The sequence below is a fragment of the Mercurialis annua genome, linkage group LG4 (assembly GCF_937616625.2).
Source record: "Mercurialis annua linkage group LG4, ddMerAnnu1.2, whole genome shotgun sequence".
In the NCBI taxonomy this organism is placed as follows: Eukaryota; Viridiplantae; Streptophyta; class Magnoliopsida; order Malpighiales; family Euphorbiaceae; genus Mercurialis; species Mercurialis annua.
The window spans coordinates 31,914,711-31,937,024 of record NC_065573.1 but is presented as its reverse complement, the minus strand read 5'-3'; the positions used below and the strand labels follow the sequence as shown (position 1 = coordinate 31,937,024).

General features: G+C 30.3%; 4 protein-coding genes across 7 annotated transcripts; 2 read left to right on the top strand and 2 right to left on the bottom strand.

The window, feature by feature from the left end:
- Nucleotides 1–789: 789 nt before the first annotated feature.
- Nucleotides 790–3,136, bottom strand: LOC126678083 (heavy metal-associated isoprenylated plant protein 21-like). Its single transcript, XM_050372952.2, has 3 exons — nucleotides 2,994–3,136; nucleotides 2,504–2,579; nucleotides 790–1,086 (listed from the first exon to the last, which is right to left on the bottom strand). Exons 1-3 carry the CDS (start codon nucleotides 3,069–3,071, stop codon nucleotides 794–796), a joined length of 447 nt encoding a protein of 148 aa, XP_050228909.1. The 5' UTR covers nucleotides 3,072–3,136; the 3' UTR covers nucleotides 790–793.
- Nucleotides 3,137–7,117: 3,981 nt separating this feature from the next.
- On the bottom strand, nucleotides 7,118–12,364 carry LOC126678084 (uncharacterized). 4 transcript variants are annotated; one of them, XM_050372954.2, is made up of 14 exons: nucleotides 12,168–12,364; nucleotides 11,989–12,051; nucleotides 11,640–11,774; nucleotides 11,450–11,552; nucleotides 10,682–10,752; nucleotides 10,485–10,589; nucleotides 10,120–10,153; nucleotides 9,635–9,735; nucleotides 9,274–9,328; nucleotides 9,119–9,156; nucleotides 8,357–8,416; nucleotides 8,084–8,287; nucleotides 7,790–7,924; nucleotides 7,118–7,419 (listed from the first exon to the last, which is right to left on the bottom strand). In XM_050372954.2, the coding sequence occupies exons 1-13, from the start codon at nucleotides 12,300–12,302 to the stop codon at nucleotides 7,835–7,837; spliced, it is 1,194 nt and encodes a 397-aa protein (XP_050228911.1). In that variant the 5' UTR covers nucleotides 12,303–12,364; the 3' UTR covers nucleotides 7,118–7,419; nucleotides 7,790–7,834. The 4 variants fall into 4 exon arrangements, with proteins under 4 accessions (XP_050228911.1, XP_050228910.1, XP_050228912.1 ...); XM_050372953.2 differs by having other exon boundaries at nucleotides 7,118–7,398; nucleotides 12,168–12,363; XM_050372955.2 differs by lacking the exons at nucleotides 9,119–9,156; nucleotides 9,274–9,328 and having other exon boundaries at nucleotides 7,118–7,398; nucleotides 12,168–12,362.
- Nucleotides 12,365–13,323: 959 nt separating this feature from the next.
- Nucleotides 13,324–15,883, top strand: LOC130014557 (ribosome-inactivating protein bryodin II-like). Its single transcript, XM_050370618.2, has 2 exons — nucleotides 13,324–13,487; nucleotides 14,740–15,883. Exons 1-2 carry the CDS (start codon nucleotides 13,451–13,453, stop codon nucleotides 15,606–15,608), a joined length of 906 nt encoding a protein of 301 aa, XP_050226575.1. The 5' UTR covers nucleotides 13,324–13,450; the 3' UTR covers nucleotides 15,609–15,883.
- A 2,893-nt stretch (nucleotides 15,884–18,776) lies between these two features.
- On the top strand, nucleotides 18,777–21,443 carry LOC130015425 (uncharacterized). The gene is made up of 3 exons (XM_056105537.1): nucleotides 18,777–19,859; nucleotides 20,042–20,809; nucleotides 21,006–21,443. Exons 1-3 carry the CDS (start codon nucleotides 18,777–18,779, stop codon nucleotides 21,441–21,443), a joined length of 2,289 nt encoding a protein of 762 aa, XP_055961512.1.
- Nucleotides 21,444–22,314: the final 871 nt, after the last annotated feature.

The window sequence follows — 22,314 nt, the reverse complement described above, 5'->3', positions numbered from 1 at the left end:
AATCATGATAAATCAAAACCCATTAATTGCTTATATATAGCTGGCTACAAACTCATTCATACTAGTACATTAATATTCTAACATGTCCTTTCACAAATGCTAAACATTTACCCTTATGGTTAAGAAATAGGGATCTATTATTTTATTACAGGGCACATAAGGTTATGAGTTGCTCTATGTGAATCCAAATTATGAGACGACACCTTAAATTTATATTCAAACTAATTTATAATCGAGCCGGATAATTTTTTTGCGAGGGACAAAGTTGTAGCCCTAAATTTTAAACGGCCGGTTATACTTTGATGCAGATTAACTATGCAACCTCATTTAAATAAGGAGAATACTTTATTAATTCACCTGCATTCTGGAGATGGATCCAAATTCTAATACCTCTTTTTTGGAATTAAGTTGCCTTAAAGAGAATAAATTAAAAAGGAACAAAGAAAAGCTTGCACTAATACAGAATATAATATAAACCTGGTGATAAAGATATTATTATTTAAATTTTAAGACTTTAGATTTAAGCAATCTAAATTTAGTCTCTCTCATTCCGGCCGGTTTCTATCAGATTATTTCAGGTCGAAAACAAACTATCCGCTTTTCACAAATTTTAAGAAGTCGAGGGGGAGAGCGCCAAGACAACGTCAAGAGGAACGTCGAGACACATAAACCTCTTTATCCCATTATAATTTAAAAAAACACAATATATATGATTGATTAAAAGGTTTTGCTTTAAGAAAAAAGAAGCAGCCCATATGAAACTAACAATAATTGATTGATCAGATTATTATTATTACATAATAGAACAAGCATTGACATTATCATCACTAAAAATAGAGACCATGTTATCTTCAGGGGCAGTGGAGGGAGGATGAGCTTGAACAACATTCCTAACATAGCCACTGGGTGCAAACTTGTCATAGGCACCAGCTACATAAGGATAGTGAACCAGATGCTGAGGGATATATGGCCAAAATTCAGCTCTTTTGCCTGTGCTCTTTACTCTCTTTAACACCTTGTTTGGATCCACATATCCATTTACTACCACCTTGCTTTCTTTTCTTATCACTTCCACTCTTTTTACACCTGCATCCATATATTTACATGCATATTGCCTGCTTAATTTATGCTATATATGTTTGATTCAAATAAATTTTATCAAATTTAATACAATTTATTTATACTATAAGGGAAGATTAAGGTCCTTTCAAGTTGTTGAACATCATCACGTTCAATTAATCTAAGTATATTTTTTTATTATAAAATCAAGTTTAGATTAAAAGAGTTTAAATTATGTTAATTTAATTTATATATTACTTATTTATAATAAAAAATGTAAATTGATTGAATATGATAGGTCATGTTCGAGCTAACTCAAGAGGATCTTGATCCAATTTATTATGTTTATATCAAATGAATTATTAAATAACTTTCAGATTATAATTGAACCTAACATGGGTTAGTGATATTTAAAAACAATTAAATGTAAAAGTTATGACGTTATAATAATTATAAACTGTAAATTAGTAGACATATGCAACTATAATTGATAAAATCAGGGATTGAAATAAAACTCTGTGTGCAATAAAAAAAAGATAAATAATTTTAGAAATTCATATCTTTAACCAAAAATTACATATTCATTACAAAATTATATATTTTTATGTCAATTTAATAATCTATGAAAAATATATTCAACCATCAATTTAAATTTATTTTATAGTTGTTGATTTAGTTTTTAATACTAAATGATCATCTTAAACAATTTTTTTTATTTCAATTTGAAAAGGATTATATGAATTCAAAATGAGAGTTTATATCTGAAAATAGATTTAAATTAAGGATTGACATTTGTCATAAATCACAAAATTGATAGTCCATATCCTTATAATTTAATATTAGTCATCGTTTAAAGATCTTGATATAGAAAATAATATTGCCAAAAAAACAACCTTTGGTATTATTTAGGTTACTTCAAGAAAAAGAAAAGTTTGTAGTTGAAAGTAAAAGAAAAGATAGAGCTTATTCTATGTATTATTAATTTTCCAAATTAAATATTTGAATATTCAAATTCTTTTTTCATTTCTTTTCTGACTGAAATTAAAAATAGACAATTTTCTTTTTTGGTAAACTATTATATGATACTTCACCGCCTCGATTGAATTGTAATACAGAGAAAAAGATAAAATGTGAAAAGCTAAAAGAAGATGTTTTTATAAAAGGGTAAAAAAGATTCATTCGTTTCCAATTTAGACATTTTGTTGACATCAAAAAGAAAAGATGCCTTTGTTTTGTTTTTCTAAGAAATGCTAATATTTCTTTTTTGTTTGAGTATAGAGTACTTATTTGATATATATATATATATATATATATATATATATATATACATGTCACTGCATGCATATGATTCATGAGACAAATATAAACTTACATTAAAGAACAATAAATGACAAATTAATAAATAAATAAATAAGAACAGACAAAGTTTCATGGTAATTCTTACCTTTCATGGAAGTAACAGCTTGTTTAACTCTTCTTTCACACCCATCACAGTCCATTTTCACTTTGATTTCAACTGTCTATTAAACAAAATATAACACTTATGCAATACACAAACATGTAATTAATATGCGAACGCTAAAATAAAAAATATTTTTTTTGATGAATATTTTTTTTATTAAAAGTCTAGAAGTGGCAAAACTTCACTACTTAAAGAGTTTACGCCACTTAAGGGTCAAATTGTGATGATATTTATAACGGAATTTTTGTCACAAATTTATAACGGAATTGTAAAAATTTATGATGGACTTTAAAACTAAAGACGGAATTATGATGGACAGTTGCATTATGATACATGTGCTCGAATATTAGAGTGTTGAACTATAAGCTATAAAGGATGCATGGTTATGCCTCTAATATGTAAAATACTATAAACAGAAGTTAAAAGGAAAAGAAAGTGAAAAAGAGTTGGATTTAGGGTTTAAAATGAGTACCTGCATTGGTTTGCGTTTGGTTCTACTTCTTGTGGTGGTGACAGTGCAAAAGTTAGAGATATAATCAAGAGCGCCCATTTTTGCTTCTCTTTACCACAAAGAAACCAAGAAAGTTTTTATGAGAGAGAAGTTCACAATAGAATATGATTTGGACACAGCCGGAGACTATTTATAGTGGTGTATATAATATATATATATATATTTTATCATCATTTTATAAATTAAATTTATGGCTGAATTGGTTTGACCAATGACGGAGAGTGGGGTAGGCCGGGGATGGCCCTCGCCCTCCCTGAGTTTTGAGAAACAACTGAAGGAAAAAAAAACCGTACAAATTGGAGGATTATTAAAACTGATGAACCGTAAAAATCGACCGACTCTTAAAGTTTAACTACATTTTATTTAATTTCATGTTTTAAAACTATGTTCATATATAAAAAATAAAATAAAATAATATGTAATTAAACTTTAAGAGTCAGTTGATTTTTACGGCTCATCTGGTTTAAATTTAATGATCCTTTAATTTGTATGATTTGTTTTTTTAATTTAAAACGGTTGAGCTGGAAATTCAATTTTTTTAAGAGAAACCCTAACCAAAATGGCTTCAGCTTTGCGGTCAAATTAGTTGAACCGGCCAGTCAGGTTCGATTCTTAACAACACTAATTAATATACTAAAAAGTATGGAGTTGCATTGTAGGGTATAAGAAGAGATGTGTGAACTAACAGTGTCTAGCAAATGAAGTATTTTATTGAAACAATAGATAAATAATTATATATTTTATTGTTATTAGGTATAAAGGAGAAAAAGAAGCCCATAAACCATGCTAAAGTGTCAATAAACCATGAGAGGAAAAATAAGCTTTTTAGGGTTTCTTGCATTATTTAATATTTATAAGAGTAATGCAAAATATTGTAAAGTTCTTTTGTGTTAGCATAGCTACCTTTCATTTTAGTTCAATGAGTGTGGCTCCTTTGCTTTCTACTCATCTATTTATTAATACCCAATAATTGATATCATTGGGTGATTCTATCCAGACAATTTGAATTTTCCTTTAGTTTTTCTAGCTAGAATTGAATAAATTCTCTGTTCTAAATTTCTATACTTTAATTTAGAAATGAAATATATAATAGTAATAAAATTCTCAAATATTTTATTATTATATCCTACTTTAGAGACTATATGATGTATAAAGGAATTTTTCATTTAGTTGTTGAGTTGTATATTTAATTGTTATGAGGAGGATTGTAAGGTTTCGAGTTAGCTCAAAATTAGAATCAATTTAATAAAAATGATTGTCCCCACTATATATTAAAGTAGTAAAGCACTCACATATAATTGAGTTTACACATTCAAATTATGTATCTCTATTTAAAATCAAATCTAAAGGAAAATAATGCACTTACATTTATAATTTGATATAAGATTGGGATTCCCTCAAATTCAAAATGAACTTGAGGAGGTCATGTTCGCGATTTATACCATTTATTATAAAATGAACGGTATAGATCAAAAAAGCACAATTTTAATCAATTTAATCTACACCGTTCATTTTATAATGAACGGTGTAGATCGTGAACATGACCCCCTCAAATTCAAATGTACTTGAGGAAATCCCAATCCATTGATATAGGTCTAGGATGCACTTATTTACAATAAAACTATTTTTTATCTCACAAATATATAGGCATAATTGCCATAATAAATCCGAAATTTTGAATAATTTTCAATTTTAACACCAATTTTTATGTTTTGTAACTGAACTTTAATTATTATTTTAAAAATAGGATACCAACAAAAACTTCAAAAAAATTAAAAAACAGATGATGTTTTGTAAGTTATTCTTTCCAAAAGAAAAATAATGGACTAATGGTACCGAAAAGTCAATTTTTTTTTTCAAAATCTATCCAAATTTTTCAAATGTTATAAATTTATAATAATTTGACAAATCGGCTGAAAATCTATCCAAGTTTTAAAATTAACTTAATTGTGCCTACATGGCAATTCCTCAAAAGAGTTGTCATTTGAGATGCCACATGATTCATATATAAAGTTTCAAAAATATTACATTGATTTTGGAAATTGAATAGATTTTCAACGAATTGGCCAAATTGATATAGATTTAAAAATATTAAAAATTTGGTTATCTTTAAAGAAAAATAATTGCTTTTGGCAACAATCCGCCCAAATTTTGTTATCTTTAAAGAAAATATTATTTCCTGTTTATTTTAGCGAAATATTTATTTATTAAGACCTCATTTAGTTCAAAAGTGTATAATTTTCAGAAAATATACTTCTCAGGAAGTTAATTGTTGAAGAAGTTATAGTGTGCAGAATCTTCAACTACTGACCCGTTTTAAAAAAAAAACCTCTAATGTAGTGCCACATTAACTCATGTCAAAAAAAATAAAAATAACGAAGCACTATTTTTAAAAATACATTGAAGTTCAAAATTAATTTTATCAAACATAAAAATTAGCGCTATAGTTGAAAGAAAACGGATAATTTAGAATCATTTTGGCAATTAAGCCATATAAATACACTCAAACTATACATTAATAGGTATTCAGTTGTGTCCACATTTATAGTATAGTGGTAAGAAGATATAATTTGATCTAAATCTCTGATTTCATTTCATTTCTCTTCTATTATAATAATAGAAAAAGAGAGAGTAAAGCATTGAACTTATTGAGAATGCATAATTAAATGGAAAAAGTTGGATAAATTAATTAACAAATTAAACTTCTCAATGACTAAATTTATAGTTTTGGACACTTAGAATGAAGCCCATTCTCGATGAGACGAGTCTCCGAATCTTAGCCACCATTCTCACTTGAAAAAGCTAGGGAATATAATGTCAAAATGAGATTAGTTTTCTCGAACACCAAATAAATCAATGATTTATTTTTGAGTTCTCAAAACAATTTATATGCTTTCAAAACTCTCTAATTTTGTGTATAAAGCTTAAATTAAAATGCTTATAATTGGATCATGAATTGGACGTATTCTTATGCTAGTGTTTGTAGATCTAACATCATTCTTATTTATTTTCATTTAGATTTTCTTAATCTTATAAAAATTTAACAAGAGGCGGAACCAGTCACATACTTGAGTAAACTCTATCTCGAATCATCGTCAAAGAATTTCAAAAGAGGAAGGTAGGATTTATAGCGAAGTTGGAATTAGAGGCATGTTAAACTCAGACTACAGAAAAGTGTAGACTAGATAGTTCACATGTCATTTAGTCAGGATTGAAAAAAATTATATTTCCGCTACTATTTAACAGAATTTAAATTGGGTAGACATCTAAGTTGGACAAACATATTTTTTCTTTCTGCAGACATGATTCCTAATTCATTTTTCGCTTCTATTTCTGCACAGCCATGACTCACTACTACAACCTGTATCCATGCTTACTCGGATCCCTTGGTTTCCTCTAGTCCAATACCAATACCAACACCTCCATTTCCCTATTCTGGTCTAGCTCAACAAAGACAAAAATTCACTATATAAAATATCAAATATGCATAATGGATTTACATATTTAATTGATGAAGTGATGACATCAAATTCTGTTGGTACAATACAATAGACATACAATTAAATTTAAAATCAGTAATGTTTATGTCTTCGTACAATGTTCGAAATGAAGTCGCAAGCAATTAATATCAAATGCTGCTCTCTTGAATTTCTAATTTTAGATTTCGAAAGATAATTCTATTCTAAAATTCATTTTATTTAAAAGAGTATTTATTTTCAAATTTACTGGTAATTAATTATTGTATCGCAAAAGAGTCTTGGTACTATCCCGGTGCCACCGGGCAAATAGTATTCCTAAAGGAAATGAATGCTCCTTACAAAGAAATAATTGAAACAAAAAAATAATTTTTATAGTAATTTAAATTTTAGCAAAATATTTTATTTGTTAAAAGAAATTGTGGAACATTTTAATTTTTCTTTTTAAATGAGGGATAATTTCAAATTCTAAAAAAAAAAATAGTCATGATTGGAAATAAGTGTAATCAATTTTATAGAATAATTTTTTTGAAAAAAAAAATCATATGCAAAAATTGTGGATTTTTAAATGCAATATTCATACCAACACATTGTAAGATCATATTGATGTAGTTACACAAATAAATGAAATTTCATATTGATGTAGTTACACACTACAGTGTTTTTAATATCATATGACAAACGTTCTCAAAAATCATATGATATGACATATATTCTATCTCTCATAATCAATCAAATATCATAGATCTGAAAATCATATGATATAACATAAATCTATCACTCTCATAATCAAATATCATAGATCTGAATGAAAATTAACCATTTCCGTATGCTGTGATGTCTTTGCACTTTGATCCGGCAAATTCAATTTTTAAGTTTTGAGCATGAATCTGAAAGTAAACAAATGAAAACTGGTATCTTAAAGTTTAATATTAAAAAAAAGGCTAAACCTATTTAGAGGCCCTTGTACTATATCATTTTTGTTTAAAAAGCCCATGTACTATTTTTTTATTTTTCAGGTCCCTCTACTTACATAATTTTTGATTTTCAGGTCCTTTTTTAATTTTTTCCAGTCCCTTTACTTACGATTTTTTTATTCCTCCAGTCCCTCAAAAGGACCTGAAAATCGGAATTTTGCTAAGTACAGGGACCTGAAGAATAAAAAATTAGTACAAGGGCTTTTTGAACAAAAATGATATAGTACAAGGGCCTCTAGATGGGTTTAGCCTAAAAAAAAAAAGAGAATAAGAGTTAATTTCAAAAGGTCAAAAACTACCCTACCTCGCATATTACTTCTTAAGTAGCATCTTCGAATCTCGAGTAGGACTATAGTTTCTTCAGCTTTTGACCTCGCAATCCATTCCAAAAGGCAGAGGCACTTGCTGCTCTTTTGCCAGGAAGTTGAACTTCCAATACCTGGATAGACAAAATGAAAGCATGAACAAATAAAAAGGCTTGACGAGCATTTCTATTTGATTAACTGTAGAAAAAAGACCGCTAAAGACTTATATTTCTTCCTTCAACTAATAAACATTTTTACTTTTGCCTTTTTTTCCCGGCATAAAATCCATTTACCTCAAGTATAGTGGATCTTCCGCATGGAATCAGCAATGAGCCCTTGAAAAACGTTATCTCATTGGTTTCATTGCCCTGGATGACGGTGTTGTTGTGAACCCTTGTAGTAATGATTTTCAGATCTATGATATATTGCCCAGCATCTGTACTTTCAACAAGTGCTAGTTTAGCTCTTGTTCCTGGCCACCCTGCAAATGCACGAACCTAAAAAAGTTGAATGCAGTCATTATCTCATTGCATAGCTGCGCTAGGACAAAAAAGGCAAGAGCTTACTTTATTATGTAGGACTAAAGCTTCTTCATCAAAGGATAGCCATGATTCCTCAGGAGTTAACTGCATAAACCAAAGAGACCTTAAAGCTTTTATTGTTCAAGTTTCAATTGCAGATAATTTGGCATAAAAGCAAGACTAGCTAGCGGTAACTAGATAATTAACATTAAGAGTGTACATTTGGTTCAAATGAACCGAATATAACCAAATCTAAATTTTTGTTTCTTTTAACCTAACCGAAACAATTTAATGTTTCATACCGGACCAAACAAGACGGTCATTTAATTTTTTTTCAGTTCGATTTTTACCGAATTGAAGTATTGAAATGAATTTTTTTAACCATCTAAACCACCAAACTGAAAAACCGATTTTTTTTTAAATTTCCAACCAAACTGAACCGAATTTTTCAGTTATATTTGGTTTCAGTTTTGCACACTCCTAATTAACATGCATACTTGGCATAACCTCCATCGGGTTCACCTTTCAGAAAAATTGACAAATGAGTCAATTCAATTTTCAAAGTGAAAACAAAAAGACCATTCCCATAATAGAGCTGTAGCATATATGGTTTATTTGCATAAGAGTTAAGCAATATACTAATGCAAATTCTGAGATGTTTCTGCATATTTACCAGTTGATTCAACCAACGTCTAAAAGTTGTAACCAAAAGAAAAATCTCATAATAATACTAAAGAATTTTAGTGTATTTGCACAAATTAACTGATTTAGTAGTACATAATGCATGATGTTATTCTGAGCTTTTACCTTGGCCTTGCTTAGGATGCATGGCTTAATAAATAAAACTGAGGACATAACAGGAAAGCAAATGATTAGAGCAATTATTTCACTTTCGACAATTCAAACATAAGTTTTTAAAAGAGAGGCATGCAATGTTTATTGAATAATGTAAAAGTATCAACCTGATAAGAGAGGTAGAAGCAAGGCAACAAATATCTTGTTAGACATTCTAAAAAGCTGCAACAGAGAGAAAAATGCACATTTTACAAGGCCCCAGGCTCAGTTCATGAGCATTTCCATGCCTAATAAAACAAGCATTTAACTGTTCTTTAAAGCTAGATTTGTAGTTGTTGTGCAATAGCTATTGGCTGATCATCTGCTGTATGACTAATCCTTCTATATAAAGAGTAATTCATTGTCGCTTTCCATCTCTAAAGTGTGTGCTTATAGAGAGAGAGAGAGAGAGAGAGAGAGAGAGAGAGAGAGAGAGAGAGAGAGAGAGAGAGAGAGAGAGAGAGAGAGAGAGAGAGAGAGAGGGATTACCTTTGGAGCCAGAGTAACTTTAGAATCATCTTGTGGCAGAGCTTTCTTCTTGGCTGATCCATCAAATATAGCAGGAAGCTCATGAACCAGAAGTTTAGATCCTGTTATTTTGCCAGTTGATCATTTATTAACAGAACCGGAAACCAAAGAAGAAACTCAATACCCCAATAGTGTTATATCAAATCAAGCCCAAAATAAGTAATGAAGAGGTTAGAAAAAGATAGACAAATTCCTGAAGCATCAAATATAAACCGATAGACACTAGCTAACACAGTTAACCGATAGTGTCCCATTTTTTCCAGGATGTACAGGATGAATTAGGCCTGACTTGCAAAGTGAATTTCTCACAAATTACTCTGGAACAAGATGGAAAGAGGACAACATGACTAACACAAAGCTAAAAGATTGTTCAGATTAATCAAACTGGATATGCATGTAGCTGCAACAATGAGAAAGCATGACTAGGTTTGAAAGAGTATGCATACCTTCTGAAAATAGCAAAGCAAGCAGATCAGGAGCCTGCAAGTACAAATAAAGTTGCAAGGAAAGAAATAATTATTTATTTAGGCAAGAATGGCATGTAAACCAAAAGGATCAGCTAAATCATCATGACAAACTGAGATAAAAAAAACTCAAAACACTACAATTTTAAGGCTGTTTCTGCCTTGCATAATTAAAGGTGTGAGACTCTATGAGCTAAGAAGCATAAAACGGTAAACGCAACATGCAGGATCACCCTGCCTAAATAGATCCTCATCCAATCCACAATTTTTAATAATACAGTCACAAAATTTCACAATAAATTAATCTAAAACTTCAGTCACCATAACTAGGGCAAGCATCATTTTACCTTAATTTGATCATCAACATCTAATCTTTCACAGGCAATGACAGGTCCAGAGTCTAGAGCACGAACAGTAAAGGCTAAAGATACTCCCGTTTCTTTAACTCCGTCCTAATCCAGAAACTTATAAGTTTAATTGCATGACATGGGACTCTATAATCACTACAGAAAACTAAGATGAACAACCTATGAAAATGAGGAACCTGCAATGCTCTTTGAACAGGAGCAGCACCACGATAAAGGGGCAACAAACTTGGGTGTACATTCACTGTCCCTGAGAAAATCATATTTGGAATTGTGACTTTGAATAAGAAATACACATGAGTTCACTGTCAAGGTAAGACTTTGGTATCAATTGTCAAGGACAAAAAATACTTTGTTAAGAGATTGGGTACCTTCTATCGACCATTCTATTTAAGACCACGGATAATTCTTATGAATAAGGATGAATTCAGAATGCATAAGAGAACTGATGGAAAACAATGTAGGATTAATTTCAATTCTTTCAAGTATGTGTAGTTTCTATAAGTATGAAGACTTAGAGCACAAAATCCAGTTTTCATAAATAAAGGCGCACAGCAACTTTTCTCCTAAGTTTTGACCACATTGACTAGTGAAGGAACATGACTGCACCCCCACATATCAAAGTAATCACCTTATGATTTATACAACATGTGGTATCCCATGTACCATAACTTCTTGTTAATTCATCTATTTTATCCCCTAAGGCCCAATTAAATCAGGCTACATTTGGCTTATTAAAAATTAAATCAAATTTTGTGTACACTACAGTGAAATGGATTAATACCAAGAGTACTAACTTTTGTGCTAAGCCAACACGCTAAAGCCCTAATAAAATAAACATTAATAGTCAGCTTACCACATACAATAAAATACAATATCACTTGTATGACTACTAAGTACTAAACACAAGTAAAATTAATTATAAAAGTAACAGTAAGTAAGCTTACCCATTGGTGGAATATTGAGAAACTTGGTTGGCAATATGTTACCATACGCTGCTGTGACACAAACTTCAGGTTGCAATGCTCTTAGACTGGATAAAAAAGTGTCCTGCATTACAACCAAGTAAAAATTAAAGTAAAAACAAAATCATTTTCACATAGAAATTAATTGACCCGTATAAATCATTATAATTACCTCTCCAGCTCGTTCGGGTGTAAAAATAAGGTCAGAAGGGAAGCCGTTATCTAATGCATACTGAGCAACTGGTGAAGGCATAACCTTTCTCCCCCTACCTTGCCTCGCAGGTGGCTGAGTTACAATTGCCGCGACCTAAAATCATATCACATTTTTCTCTTAAAACAAAAACGAAGACAATCAATTTGATAAATCACTATTTCATACTAAACTAGGGCAATTGATTAATAAAAGGAAATGCAAGCAAAAGAACATTAATTGAACGCATTATGTTCTTAATGCTAATTAAAGACTAGTAAAAACCCTAAAACGTTAAATCATAGGAGTTCATAAGTATGTAATTTAGTACCTCAAAGATAGAATTAGGTGCTGAAGAAGCATTAAAAAGCGCGTCCAGCACAGTTAATGATACCTAAATTTGAAAAAACAGAGACGAAAAAATCGAAATTATCAACAATTTTGATTAAGACATATAAGCTAAACTAAAGCACAAAATTTAGAATGTAGCAAGTGTACTAATATTTTAACCTGAGGGGAACCCAAGAAGACGAGAGGTTTCTTCTTAAAAGAAGTAGAAGCTGTAGCTGATACTGTTGGTGACGATGATAGTGATGGCGGTGCATTGAAACAGAAAAGACGACGCAGCATTAGCGACGAATTCATATCTTTTTTTTCCAACCTATCAACAGTTTCTACGTCTATAAAATGGATTTTCTTTTACTAATTAGATTCCCTTTCAATACTTTTTTTGTGTCAATGTATTCATTGCGAAGATAAATGATTGGGCTTCATTTACGAGGGAGCCCAAGACCAAAGCCCACGTTGTTTCAGATTCATCGAAGCCCATGATGTTGTATCCATGTTTGATATTTTCATTTTTTTTTAAGAAAAAATTAGACAAAACACTCTAATTTTTTAAAATTATTATTGGGTTTCATATTTTCATTTTCATAGTTGATACAGAACCTTCACAACGAGTGACTTCCTAGTTCCCCTGCCCCTTCCTAATATTTGTTGAGCAATTTAGTATTTCTTCCAATAGGCAATTTCTCCAACGAAGGGAAAATTCGGTTACTTTTTTTTCCTTTGACAATACAATACATATTTTCTTTCACGAAGATGTGACCTTTAAAAATAATCAGTATCTAATTTTTTTTTTTTATGAATGGAATCATTTTAAGGTTAAGTTTATGAAAAGGTACATATATAAAATTCTTTGTGGCTTCATGTTGATCATGATTAGGGGTGAGTAGATGACCAGTTAAACTAAGTTAATTAATTTTAACCAGCCTGTGATTTATTTTTTAAAATGCCAGATATAATTTTTTTATTTACAATCAAATCTTATAATTTCATCAATTGTAGTCTAATTTTATTATGTACTTCTTTTCTAACAAATATTATGTTTTGTCATAAATTAAAAAAAAGAACAAAAATATTTATGTAATTGGCTATATAAATTAATATTTAATATACTAATGAATCTATATCCATAATTGGTACGCATAGCTCCAATATTATCAATCCCCACTCTGTTGGTGGGAAATGTTTAAGAAATGTCCCGTCATTTTCGTTATTGTGAGAGGAGACTTAGTAATTTATTTTGGTCGTTTAAGAAATCTATATTTTATATTTGTTTATAGAAGCATTTAGTAGGCAACTGGACATTGTTGCAATTTGCAAACATGTATAAATAGGTCACCGTCCTTGTTACTATATCATTATATTATATCAAGAAAATTGCAAAGATTCTCAATTTAATCAAGTAATCAGTTTTCTGGCATTCATCAAATTCAATCAAGATCTTGATCATGGATATCATCAGGCATATACCTGCAGTTGCCTTTGGTAATTTTCAATCTTTACTTTTTTTTTCTTTTTCCATATCTATCTTTACTACTCTCATGTATATTTTTTTCTCTGCATCAATCATATATTTTGTTAGTGGGTTAAAACTCTATATTGTATAACTCTTTATATTATATTTTAAATTTAGACAAAATAATTTTATATATTCATATTATTTTTGACAAAGATGACATATATTTTTTTTTTTGAAATTATGATTATTTAATCCGTTAATTTTACGACATGTAACAGTTATATCAAATTCTTAGCTTAAATTTATTTTGATTTTTTTAAATAAATGATGATTTATTAAGTTCTATCACAAGAAGTGGAAGGTAAAAAACGCAAAAAAGGATGATTTATCTTTATAGTTGAATTGATTCTATGAATTATTACTTCATATAATTAAATTTTTTAATTCAGTTTAATAAAATTATTTGGATTAAAATGATGGTTATATGTCCGAAATTAAGTTTAAAACTGATAGTTTAAATAATTTTATCACAAATAATTAATAAATTGACTGATTAAATAATCACAAGTTATTTTTAAAGACAAATTTATCATTTTGATCATATGTATATATAATTGAATTGCTTTTAATATAATACTAAAACTTTGATTATCTCAAACTAATACTAAAAATTTAATATATTTTCAAATTAAAATAATTCAAAATTTTCATACTAAAATAAGTTGGTGTGCCAATTGATTACAGCATATATAATTTAAGTATTGTTTTTTTAGGAAGAATTACTATTTACCGCATGACATTAGGTGATAATTATTACTTCCTCCTTAATATTTTTGAAAAGTCAATTGTTACCCCTTGATGTTTGATAAAGTTCACTAACACACCCCTCGTGTGAGTTAAAGGGTTTTATTGTCAAAAATAAAGTTTAATTTTGGCCATAAATAGTAATTATAAATTATTTTGAAAATATTTGAACTTTTAATGATTATATGGATTATTTTTGAAAGACAAATAAACTTAGGGGTGAAACTGAATTTTATCGGTTGCAATCACACCCTTTACTAAATCAACAGACCAGTTAGCATACAAATGAAAAGGGGCAGTAGACTAGCAGTTAATTTAATAAAACGTCAAATTCTTAATAGAGAAATTAGTAATTTACGGCTTAATGTTGGGGGAAAATAGTAATTATCTCTTTTTTTTATTCATCGGAAGCTCTATACAGTTCAAATATTTTCTTGAGTTTCTAACTAAATGAAAACATGATGATTCAAATAGGATTATGGATCGTGGACAATGTGTTTGGCCAACCAGACCAGCCTCCGTTGGAGTTTCACGTTGACGATGCAGTGGAACATTACAGACAATTCATTGCAGCTCTGCGAGAACGATTAGCAAGTGGAAACACGAGTCATGGAATACAAATCCTCCGGAACCCAGATATTGTGGGCGCAGATAATAACCAGCGATATCTCTTACTTCAACTTTCAAATGAACAGAACTTAACAATCACACTAGTGTTGGATATTACTGATGCATACGTGGTTGGTTATCGTGCCGAAAATCGATCCTATTTCTTTAGAGATTATTATGATACCTTAAGTCCTATTTTATTCACCGACACTAACCAAACTAGGATCCCATTTCGATGTAACTACGATGGCTTAGAAGGTGACATAGCAGCTGGCGCTCAAAAACGGGCTGGACCTAGTTCCCAGCGAATTATCAATCGTCCAAGCATATCAAGGGGTGAAATTGATTTAGGAATGGCAGCATTACAAGCAGCCATTTCAAGTCTCTATAACTATGAGAGGAGAACTTTGGCCAGGTCTTTTATTGTCCTTATTCAGATGATTGCGGAGGCCGCCAGATTCACGTATATCGAGCGACGAGTGATTCGAAGCATTGAAACTCACATGCCATTCCGGCCAGATCCTTGCATGCTTACCCTTGAGAATAGCTGGAATCCCCTCTCAGAAGGAGTTCAGAGATCCAACGGCCAGGGAGAATTTCGCAGGCAAGATCAACTTCAACTTGTAACACCAAATGGACAGATATATATTGTGTTGCGTGTGACACGACAAATACTCGAGTCTTTCGGTCTGGCGCTTGTTAAATATGAAAATCCTGGGCATGATGAGCTATAATCACCAGTCATGCACCCATATTAGCACATGAACCAGTGATTGTTTGGTCTGTCCCTACCATTTTTATTTCTGGTTGTTGTTTTATGTTTTGTGTAATAATTAAGGGATAAAACACTATCAATTAAGGCATGAAGATTGATTTCTTAGAGATTAGTCTCATGCCCAGTACGTTTTCCTTTTGTTGTTTTAATTATATGTTTGTCCGTGTGTAAATTTTTCCTTTTAAGTCGAACATTTGTATTTGCCATTACAATTTGCATTGATGTTGGGTCTAAGCCATCTCCAAGGGGAGTCATCAAAATAAGAATTGATGACTTCCCACCTTTAAGAGAGCCGCCTAAATACATTTAAATGACTCGCACATCCCCTTTTTCATTAGAAATGTTTAAGGGTTTTTTTTTTTCACTATTTCACACTTTTAATATAATAGGGTTAATTTACAATTTAATTTTTGTAATTTTTAATTGTATTTAGTTAATTATTAAATAATTATAGACTAGTTTTACACGTAATAATATTGAAATATATTACTTATTTATTTATAAAAATATTATATTTAATATAAAGAGAATGCATACATAATTTAACGAGACAATAATATAAAAATGCTACATGAATATTTTTATAAAATGATAACATGATAGACTTACATAAATAATTTTACGAGAAAATTAGATAAAAATATTACATAATTAATTTTTAAATGAGATAAGATTTTATACTAAAATTTTTTATCAGCATTTTATTTTTAAAATATAAATAATACTAGATGCAAAATTTGGACGCATATGAATGTAAATAAATTTGTGGGTGTAATTGATAAAAAATGTATAAAATGATAAGAATTAAAAATAAATAACATATTAAAAAGTAAAAAAATATGCTCTTTGGTGAAGAAATTGATGACTCTCATTGGAGTGTATTTGCTGAAAAATCACCAAATAAAAAATGGTGAAAGAAATTAGGTGATTCCCTTTAAAGATACCCTTATAAAATACTACTATCAAAACATGAGATGAAATAAACTACCGCATACATAAGCAAATATGAAGATATTAAATTTTGTAGGTCATCAATAACTTTTTTCAAATTACAGAAAAGTCACTAAACAATTTTTTTATAAAATGGTCACTAAACTATACCTTTTATTAGAGAAGGATTCACCCATATAAAACTTTACCGTTTTCACGCTAAAACGCAATAATTTTACTTATGTGGCAAGCTGAAATTATAAAAAGGAACATAATTCAGTGACATTTTTGTAATAAAAGCTATTACCCCAATGACTTTATTTGTAATTCACGACGTCAAGTAAAGCCCATATTATAATATTAACAGTGAATCGCTCCTCAGAAAGAGAGATTTTTAGGTAGACTCAGTCCATATTATAATATTTACATTAAAATGCCTCAAGTAAAGCCCATATTATAATATTTACAGCGAATCGCTCCTCAGAAAGAGAGATTCTTAGGTAGACTCAGTCCACCACGTTATCTGTGGACTAGCCTATCATATAATGACACGTCATTAAAATGATGGCAATCTTGTAAATTCGTTTATTACTTATTTACACTTTTGAATAGTAATATTACAAGATTGCCATTATTTTAATGACGTGTCATTATATGATAGGCTAGTCCACGGATGACGTGGTGGACTGAGTCTACCTAAAAATTACACGTCATTAAAATGATGGCAATCTTGTAAATTCGTTTATTATTTATTTACACTTTTGAATAGTAATATTACAAGGTTAAGTATCTAATCAATCATTCATAGACTTTATAATTATGGAATATTGATATGTTATATTTTTATATTTTCAAATCATAGACTTTTTTATTATGGAATTTAATGATATGATATATTTGTTAGATATTCTAATAATTTATCTTATCAATTGTTATAATAGTTAATCATAAAAAAAAAATTGTTATAATAGTTTATTTATATGAAAATAAAATTTTATAAATAAAATTTTATATCTACATATATATATATATATATTACACAATTTTATAACTTTTAATATTTATAAATATACCCCTATATTTTTACTATTTACACGTTTCCCCCCAAATTTCCGTTTCCTATATTTTGGAAAAATTCGTTTCGCCGTTTCCGTTTCCGTTTCAGTTTCTGTTTCCATTTCAATTTCCGTGCAACTTTGATGGTGAGTTATCAGATTTAATTGGTTTGATTTTCAGTTGCATAACTAGAGGAGCGATTCACTGTAAATATTATAATATGGGCTTTACTTGAGGCATTTTAAAAGTCTAGATTACTTTATTTGTAGTTGATGCTTCTTATTTCTAATTTTGAGTTTTATATTTTCTTTTTGCCATTTCCATTCTCATGAAAAAGCTTAATATTGAGCTACACCCATATTAAAATTTCTGTATTATATCAATTTTGTTTGAGAGATCCCTACTTTAAAATTATTCATGTTCCGATTCTTATACTTGACAAATTCCGACTATAATACTATTACGTGGGCGGAAAATAGCAAATGTAATTCATTTGCATTAATAAAGGTGTGAATCACTTTAAGACTTTAAGTACCACAATCTTAATTTTTGCTATCTAGAAATTAATTTCCAGTTTATTTTTGCCATCATTTACCCAAAAAAATAATAATTATTGGCACAACTTGTTGAAGTCTATAAACAATTGACCTTAATCTGAATTTTCATTGAGAAAATGACATAACTATATAAAAAACGCTAAAAAATAACAAAAATGCTAACTCACACGTATTCTTACGTCAGCACGTATAATACCATGCCCAATTACAAAACGTACGAACTGATCCTATGGTGCCACGTCGCGCGGAGAGAGAAATTCTCTTAAAGGAAACTACAGCTAGTAATGCGCGCAGAATCAAATTGGCAACCAATTACACCACGCCACATAAGCATATTTGTAACAAACAAAAAGATTTGATTTATCAAATCTGCAGTAACAATCACGACATTTGTTTTCCAAAATTGAAAAAATTACCAAATACATCTAACATTCATCATCTTCTCCAAATATGAACAACCATTGTTTATGAACAAAAGGAAATCTCAGACCTCAAAAACAGTAAGTTCTTGCAATTGTTTTAATTATTATTCATAAATTAATACATACATAACGCTAACAGATCTCTGTCTCATTTATGTATAGATGGAATCTCTACTTGTTATGATTCAACACAATGGCAAATGGATTGAAGCAAATAAATATGAAGATTTTGAAGTTATTGGAATCATGATACCACAAGATACATCATATTTGAATCTACTGGAAATAATATCAAAGGAGCTGAAATTGAATCTACAAGAACAGAGAATTCAAATCAAGTATCAAGTTAAGATTCAATATCCACCATTGAAGATTACTGATGATTCGAGCTTCAAATTTTACATGGAAATCAAGAAAATGCAAACTGATTTTACCATGTACCCTCTTTGCGTAGATATCAGTAGTGATACACTACTGATACAAGCAAATCAACAGAGTTCAAGAAGTATATCTACAGGTATTTCATGTTCAGATTATTCTAAAAAAAATCAAGCTACAGAGATGGAAGTCGATACATCTATGATACATCTGCCATACAGTGGTGATACCTTCTCAGAAATAAGAAAATATGCTACTCTTCTGGCAAAGGACTGTGCTGAAACAAGCAGTGTAAATGATAAAGAAATGTTAATAGAAGAAACAAGTGCACAAGCTGTGGCTGAACCAGTAAAAGAGATAGAATTGAAAGCTGATCAATCTTTCAAAAACAAAGCAGTTCTTCAAACATGCATGAGATTTCACGCAATCAGTCATCACTATCAGTACAAGACTGTGAAATCGTGTCAAAAGCAACTTCTATTGAAATGTATCAATGATACATGTAATTGGTATCTTAAATCTTCTAGCAGCGGAAATTCAAAATTGTTCATCATTCGAAACCTCAACATGAAACACATATGTCCCGTAGATGCAAGATTTAATTGTCAAAGACAAGCTTCATCATCACATATTGCAGACTCCATCAAACAGAAATTCCTCAATGTGAAATCAACATACACACCAACTGATATCAAAAATGATTTAGAGATGATCAATGGGGTCAATATCAGTTATATGATGGCTTATAGATCAAGAGAAAAGGCATTTGAAATGATACGAGGCAATCCAGCAGAATCATACAAATTTCTACCGACTTTTTTACAAATGCTTGGAACGACAAATCCAGGATCAGCAATTGATATTCAGGTGATAGAAAATAAATTATACATGTTTGATACATCTTTATTGTTTGTTCAAGGTACATCTGAGATGTTTTTAATATTTCAAAAGTATATAAAATCACAAGATACATCTTTTATACATACAAAATACATACAGAATGCATTAAAATGTCATAACTGATTAAACATGTTATAATTAATATTCAGGTGAGAGAAGACCATTCCTTCTTATATGTTTTCACTGCCTTAAATGCTTCAATTAAAGGGTGGCAGCACTGCAGCCCCGTTATGATTGTTGATGGAACGTTCTTAAAAGCGGCATATGGTGGAACCCTTCTTGTTGCAACAGCACAAGATGCAGCTGGAAAACTTTTTCCTTTAGCTTTTTGCATCGTAGATTCAGAGAATGATAAGTCATGGGAATATTTTTTCAGTCAAATAAGAAATGCATTTGGAACAAGACAAGGTATGTGCATTGTATCAGATAGACATCTGAGCATTGATAATGCAGCAAAGACAATTTTTCCAGAAGTTGATCATTGCTTATGTATCTTTCACCTTCTGAATAACATCAAGACAAATTTCAAAAGAAGTGCAAAGAAAGTTAAAGAGCCATTCATTGCAGCGGCAAAAGCATACACGAAGCAGGATTTCGATTATCATATGAATGAGCTAGACAACATAGATGCACGGATTAAGCCGTATCTTGATGATATCGGATACAAAAGATGGTCAAGATACCACTCAGAATGCAACAGATATAAAACAATGACTTCGAACCCAGCCGAGTCATTAAACGCAACCTTAAAGCAAGCAAGAGAATTGCCGGTCGCAACACTCCTAATGTATTTACATGACCTCCAACAAGAGTACTCCTACAAACATAGAAACATTGCCATGTACACTATTACAAAGATGGCAAAAAAGCATGAAGATGTGCTAGCACAGAATTATGTCAATTCACTCAAATTACAGGTATGAAAATCTATCTTGTTTTAAAAAATATTATGAAAGATGTATAGCCTATGTATAAAACATGTATAACATATGTATCTTTAACAAGTAAAATCACAACTGTCATAACATGTATCTTCTGTTATTTATTTACTGTATCATAGATGTATAACTTATGTATTGTGTACACATATCTGATCTTCAAAACTTTTTACAGGTAAAACCTTCTACAAATGAAGTGATCACAGTGTTGAATGGTGGCATCAAATACACAGTCAACATGAAAGATAGAACATGCACTTGCAAGAGATTCGAAATTGATGAAATACCGTGTCAACATGCAGTAGCGATCATCAATGAAATGAACCGAGATCCATATCAGTATTGTTCAATCTACTACATGAAAGAAACTATGCTAGCAACGTATAGTGAAACGGTATTTCCAATGGCGAAAGAAGATGAATGGGATATACCACAGCAAGTAAAAGAGTTTCTTGTATTACCGCCGCAACATAAAACAAAAAGCGGAAGACCAAAAAAGCAAAGATACAAATCTTCTTCGGAAAAAACGGCAAATGCAACATGCACTAGGTGTGGCAAATGTGGACACAATCGAAAGACATGTAGAAACGTGCCAAAGAAAACCTCTAAATAGATAATGTAGTCAAGAGGATGATTTTATTACAGAATGTAGTCAAAAAGATGATTTTATTATTAAGTTGTTTTGATTTAATTCAGTTTTTTCTCTATTATCATTACATTCTTGCAAAGACAGTTAATACTAATAATGTAACTTTATGCTAAATACATCTCATATATATGTTTTATACATCTTTGTTATTTTTAAAAATTATAAGTAAATAAATTAAATCTAAATATACATGTTTTATACGTATCTGATACATAAAAAATATACACTCATACACGTAAATAACAGCTAACTTGACAGCATCTTCGTCACTCTTAAACGCCTTACTCATCAGTACAAAACCCAAGCTATCTCTAGTAACCTCACCAGTTGGGAAATATGTATCTACCAGCCTGTTTTTCGGAGCAGAATACGATAGCATATTACAATCGCCAATGCAGTTTAACCCGGTTATAACTGCAAACTCCTCTATGCTAAAACGTAGCTTGTAGCCGGCAATCTTCAACCATAATTCTGAATCATTAGGATGCTTCACCTCACGCAACAATAGGGAATGCAAAAGTTGTGGCTGGTTAAACAGCGGTTTAAGGTCAAGAAAATGACCGAGAAAAGTACCACGGAAAAGTTCCAACTGTGGTGGTGTTAAAATTTGCTTAACAGTTTCAATAAAATTAAACCGTGGAGCAATGGTGATTCTACAACTATAATGTTCATCAGGAGGTAGCAGATACTCCCAGTTCTACAAAAAAATTAAAAACAGAAAGATCTCAAAACTAATACATGACATATACATAAATGATACATATCCTATACAACAAAATTACTAAAAATAATATACAATCAAACATTATTAAAAAACATGTCTATTATGATATAT

What these genes read in the sequence shown, in the direction of transcription:
- LOC130015425 (XM_056105537.1), top strand. Translation starts at nt 18,777, where the DNA reads ATGGAATCTCTACTTGTTATGATTCAACACAATGGCAAATGGATTGAA. An exon ending in GATCAGCAATTGATATTCAG is followed by an intron (nt 19,860 to 20,041) that starts GTGATAGAAAAT and finishes ATTAATATTCAG; the next exon opens with GTGAGAGAAGACCATTCCTT. An exon ending in TCAATTCACTCAAATTACAG is followed by an intron (nt 20,810 to 21,005) that starts GTATGAAAATCT and finishes AACTTTTTACAG; the next exon opens with GTAAAACCTTCTACAAATGA.
- LOC130014557 (XM_050370618.2), top strand. Translation starts at nt 13,451, where the DNA reads ATGGATATCATCAGGCATATACCTGCAGTTGCCTTTG. An exon ending in TATACCTGCAGTTGCCTTTG is followed by an intron (nt 13,488 to 14,739) that starts GTAATTTTCAAT and finishes TGATTCAAATAG; the next exon opens with GATTATGGATCGTGGACAAT.
- LOC126678083 (XM_050372952.2), bottom strand. Translation starts at nt 3,071, where the DNA reads ATGGGCGCTCTTGATTATATCTCTAACTTTTGCACTGTCACCACCACA. An exon ending in CCAAACGCAAACCAATGCAG is followed by an intron (nt 2,580 to 2,993) that starts GTACTCATTTTA and finishes TTTGTTTAATAG; the next exon opens with ACAGTTGAAATCAAAGTGAA. An exon ending in AGCTGTTACTTCCATGAAAG is followed by an intron (nt 1,087 to 2,503) that starts GTAAGAATTACC and finishes ATATGGATGCAG; the next exon opens with GTGTAAAAAGAGTGGAAGTG.
- LOC126678084 (XM_050372954.2), bottom strand. Translation starts at nt 12,302, where the DNA reads ATGAATTCGTCGCTAATGCTGCGTCGTCTTTTCTGTTTCAATGCACCG. An exon ending in TCTCAATATTCCACCAATGG is followed by an intron (nt 10,753 to 11,449) that starts GTAAGCTTACTT and finishes TGATTTTCTCAG; the next exon opens with GGACAGTGAATGTACACCCA. An exon ending in GCTTCTACCTCTCTTATCAG is followed by an intron (nt 9,157 to 9,273) that starts GTTGATACTTTT and finishes TTATGTCCTCAG; the next exon opens with TTTTATTTATTAAGCCATGC.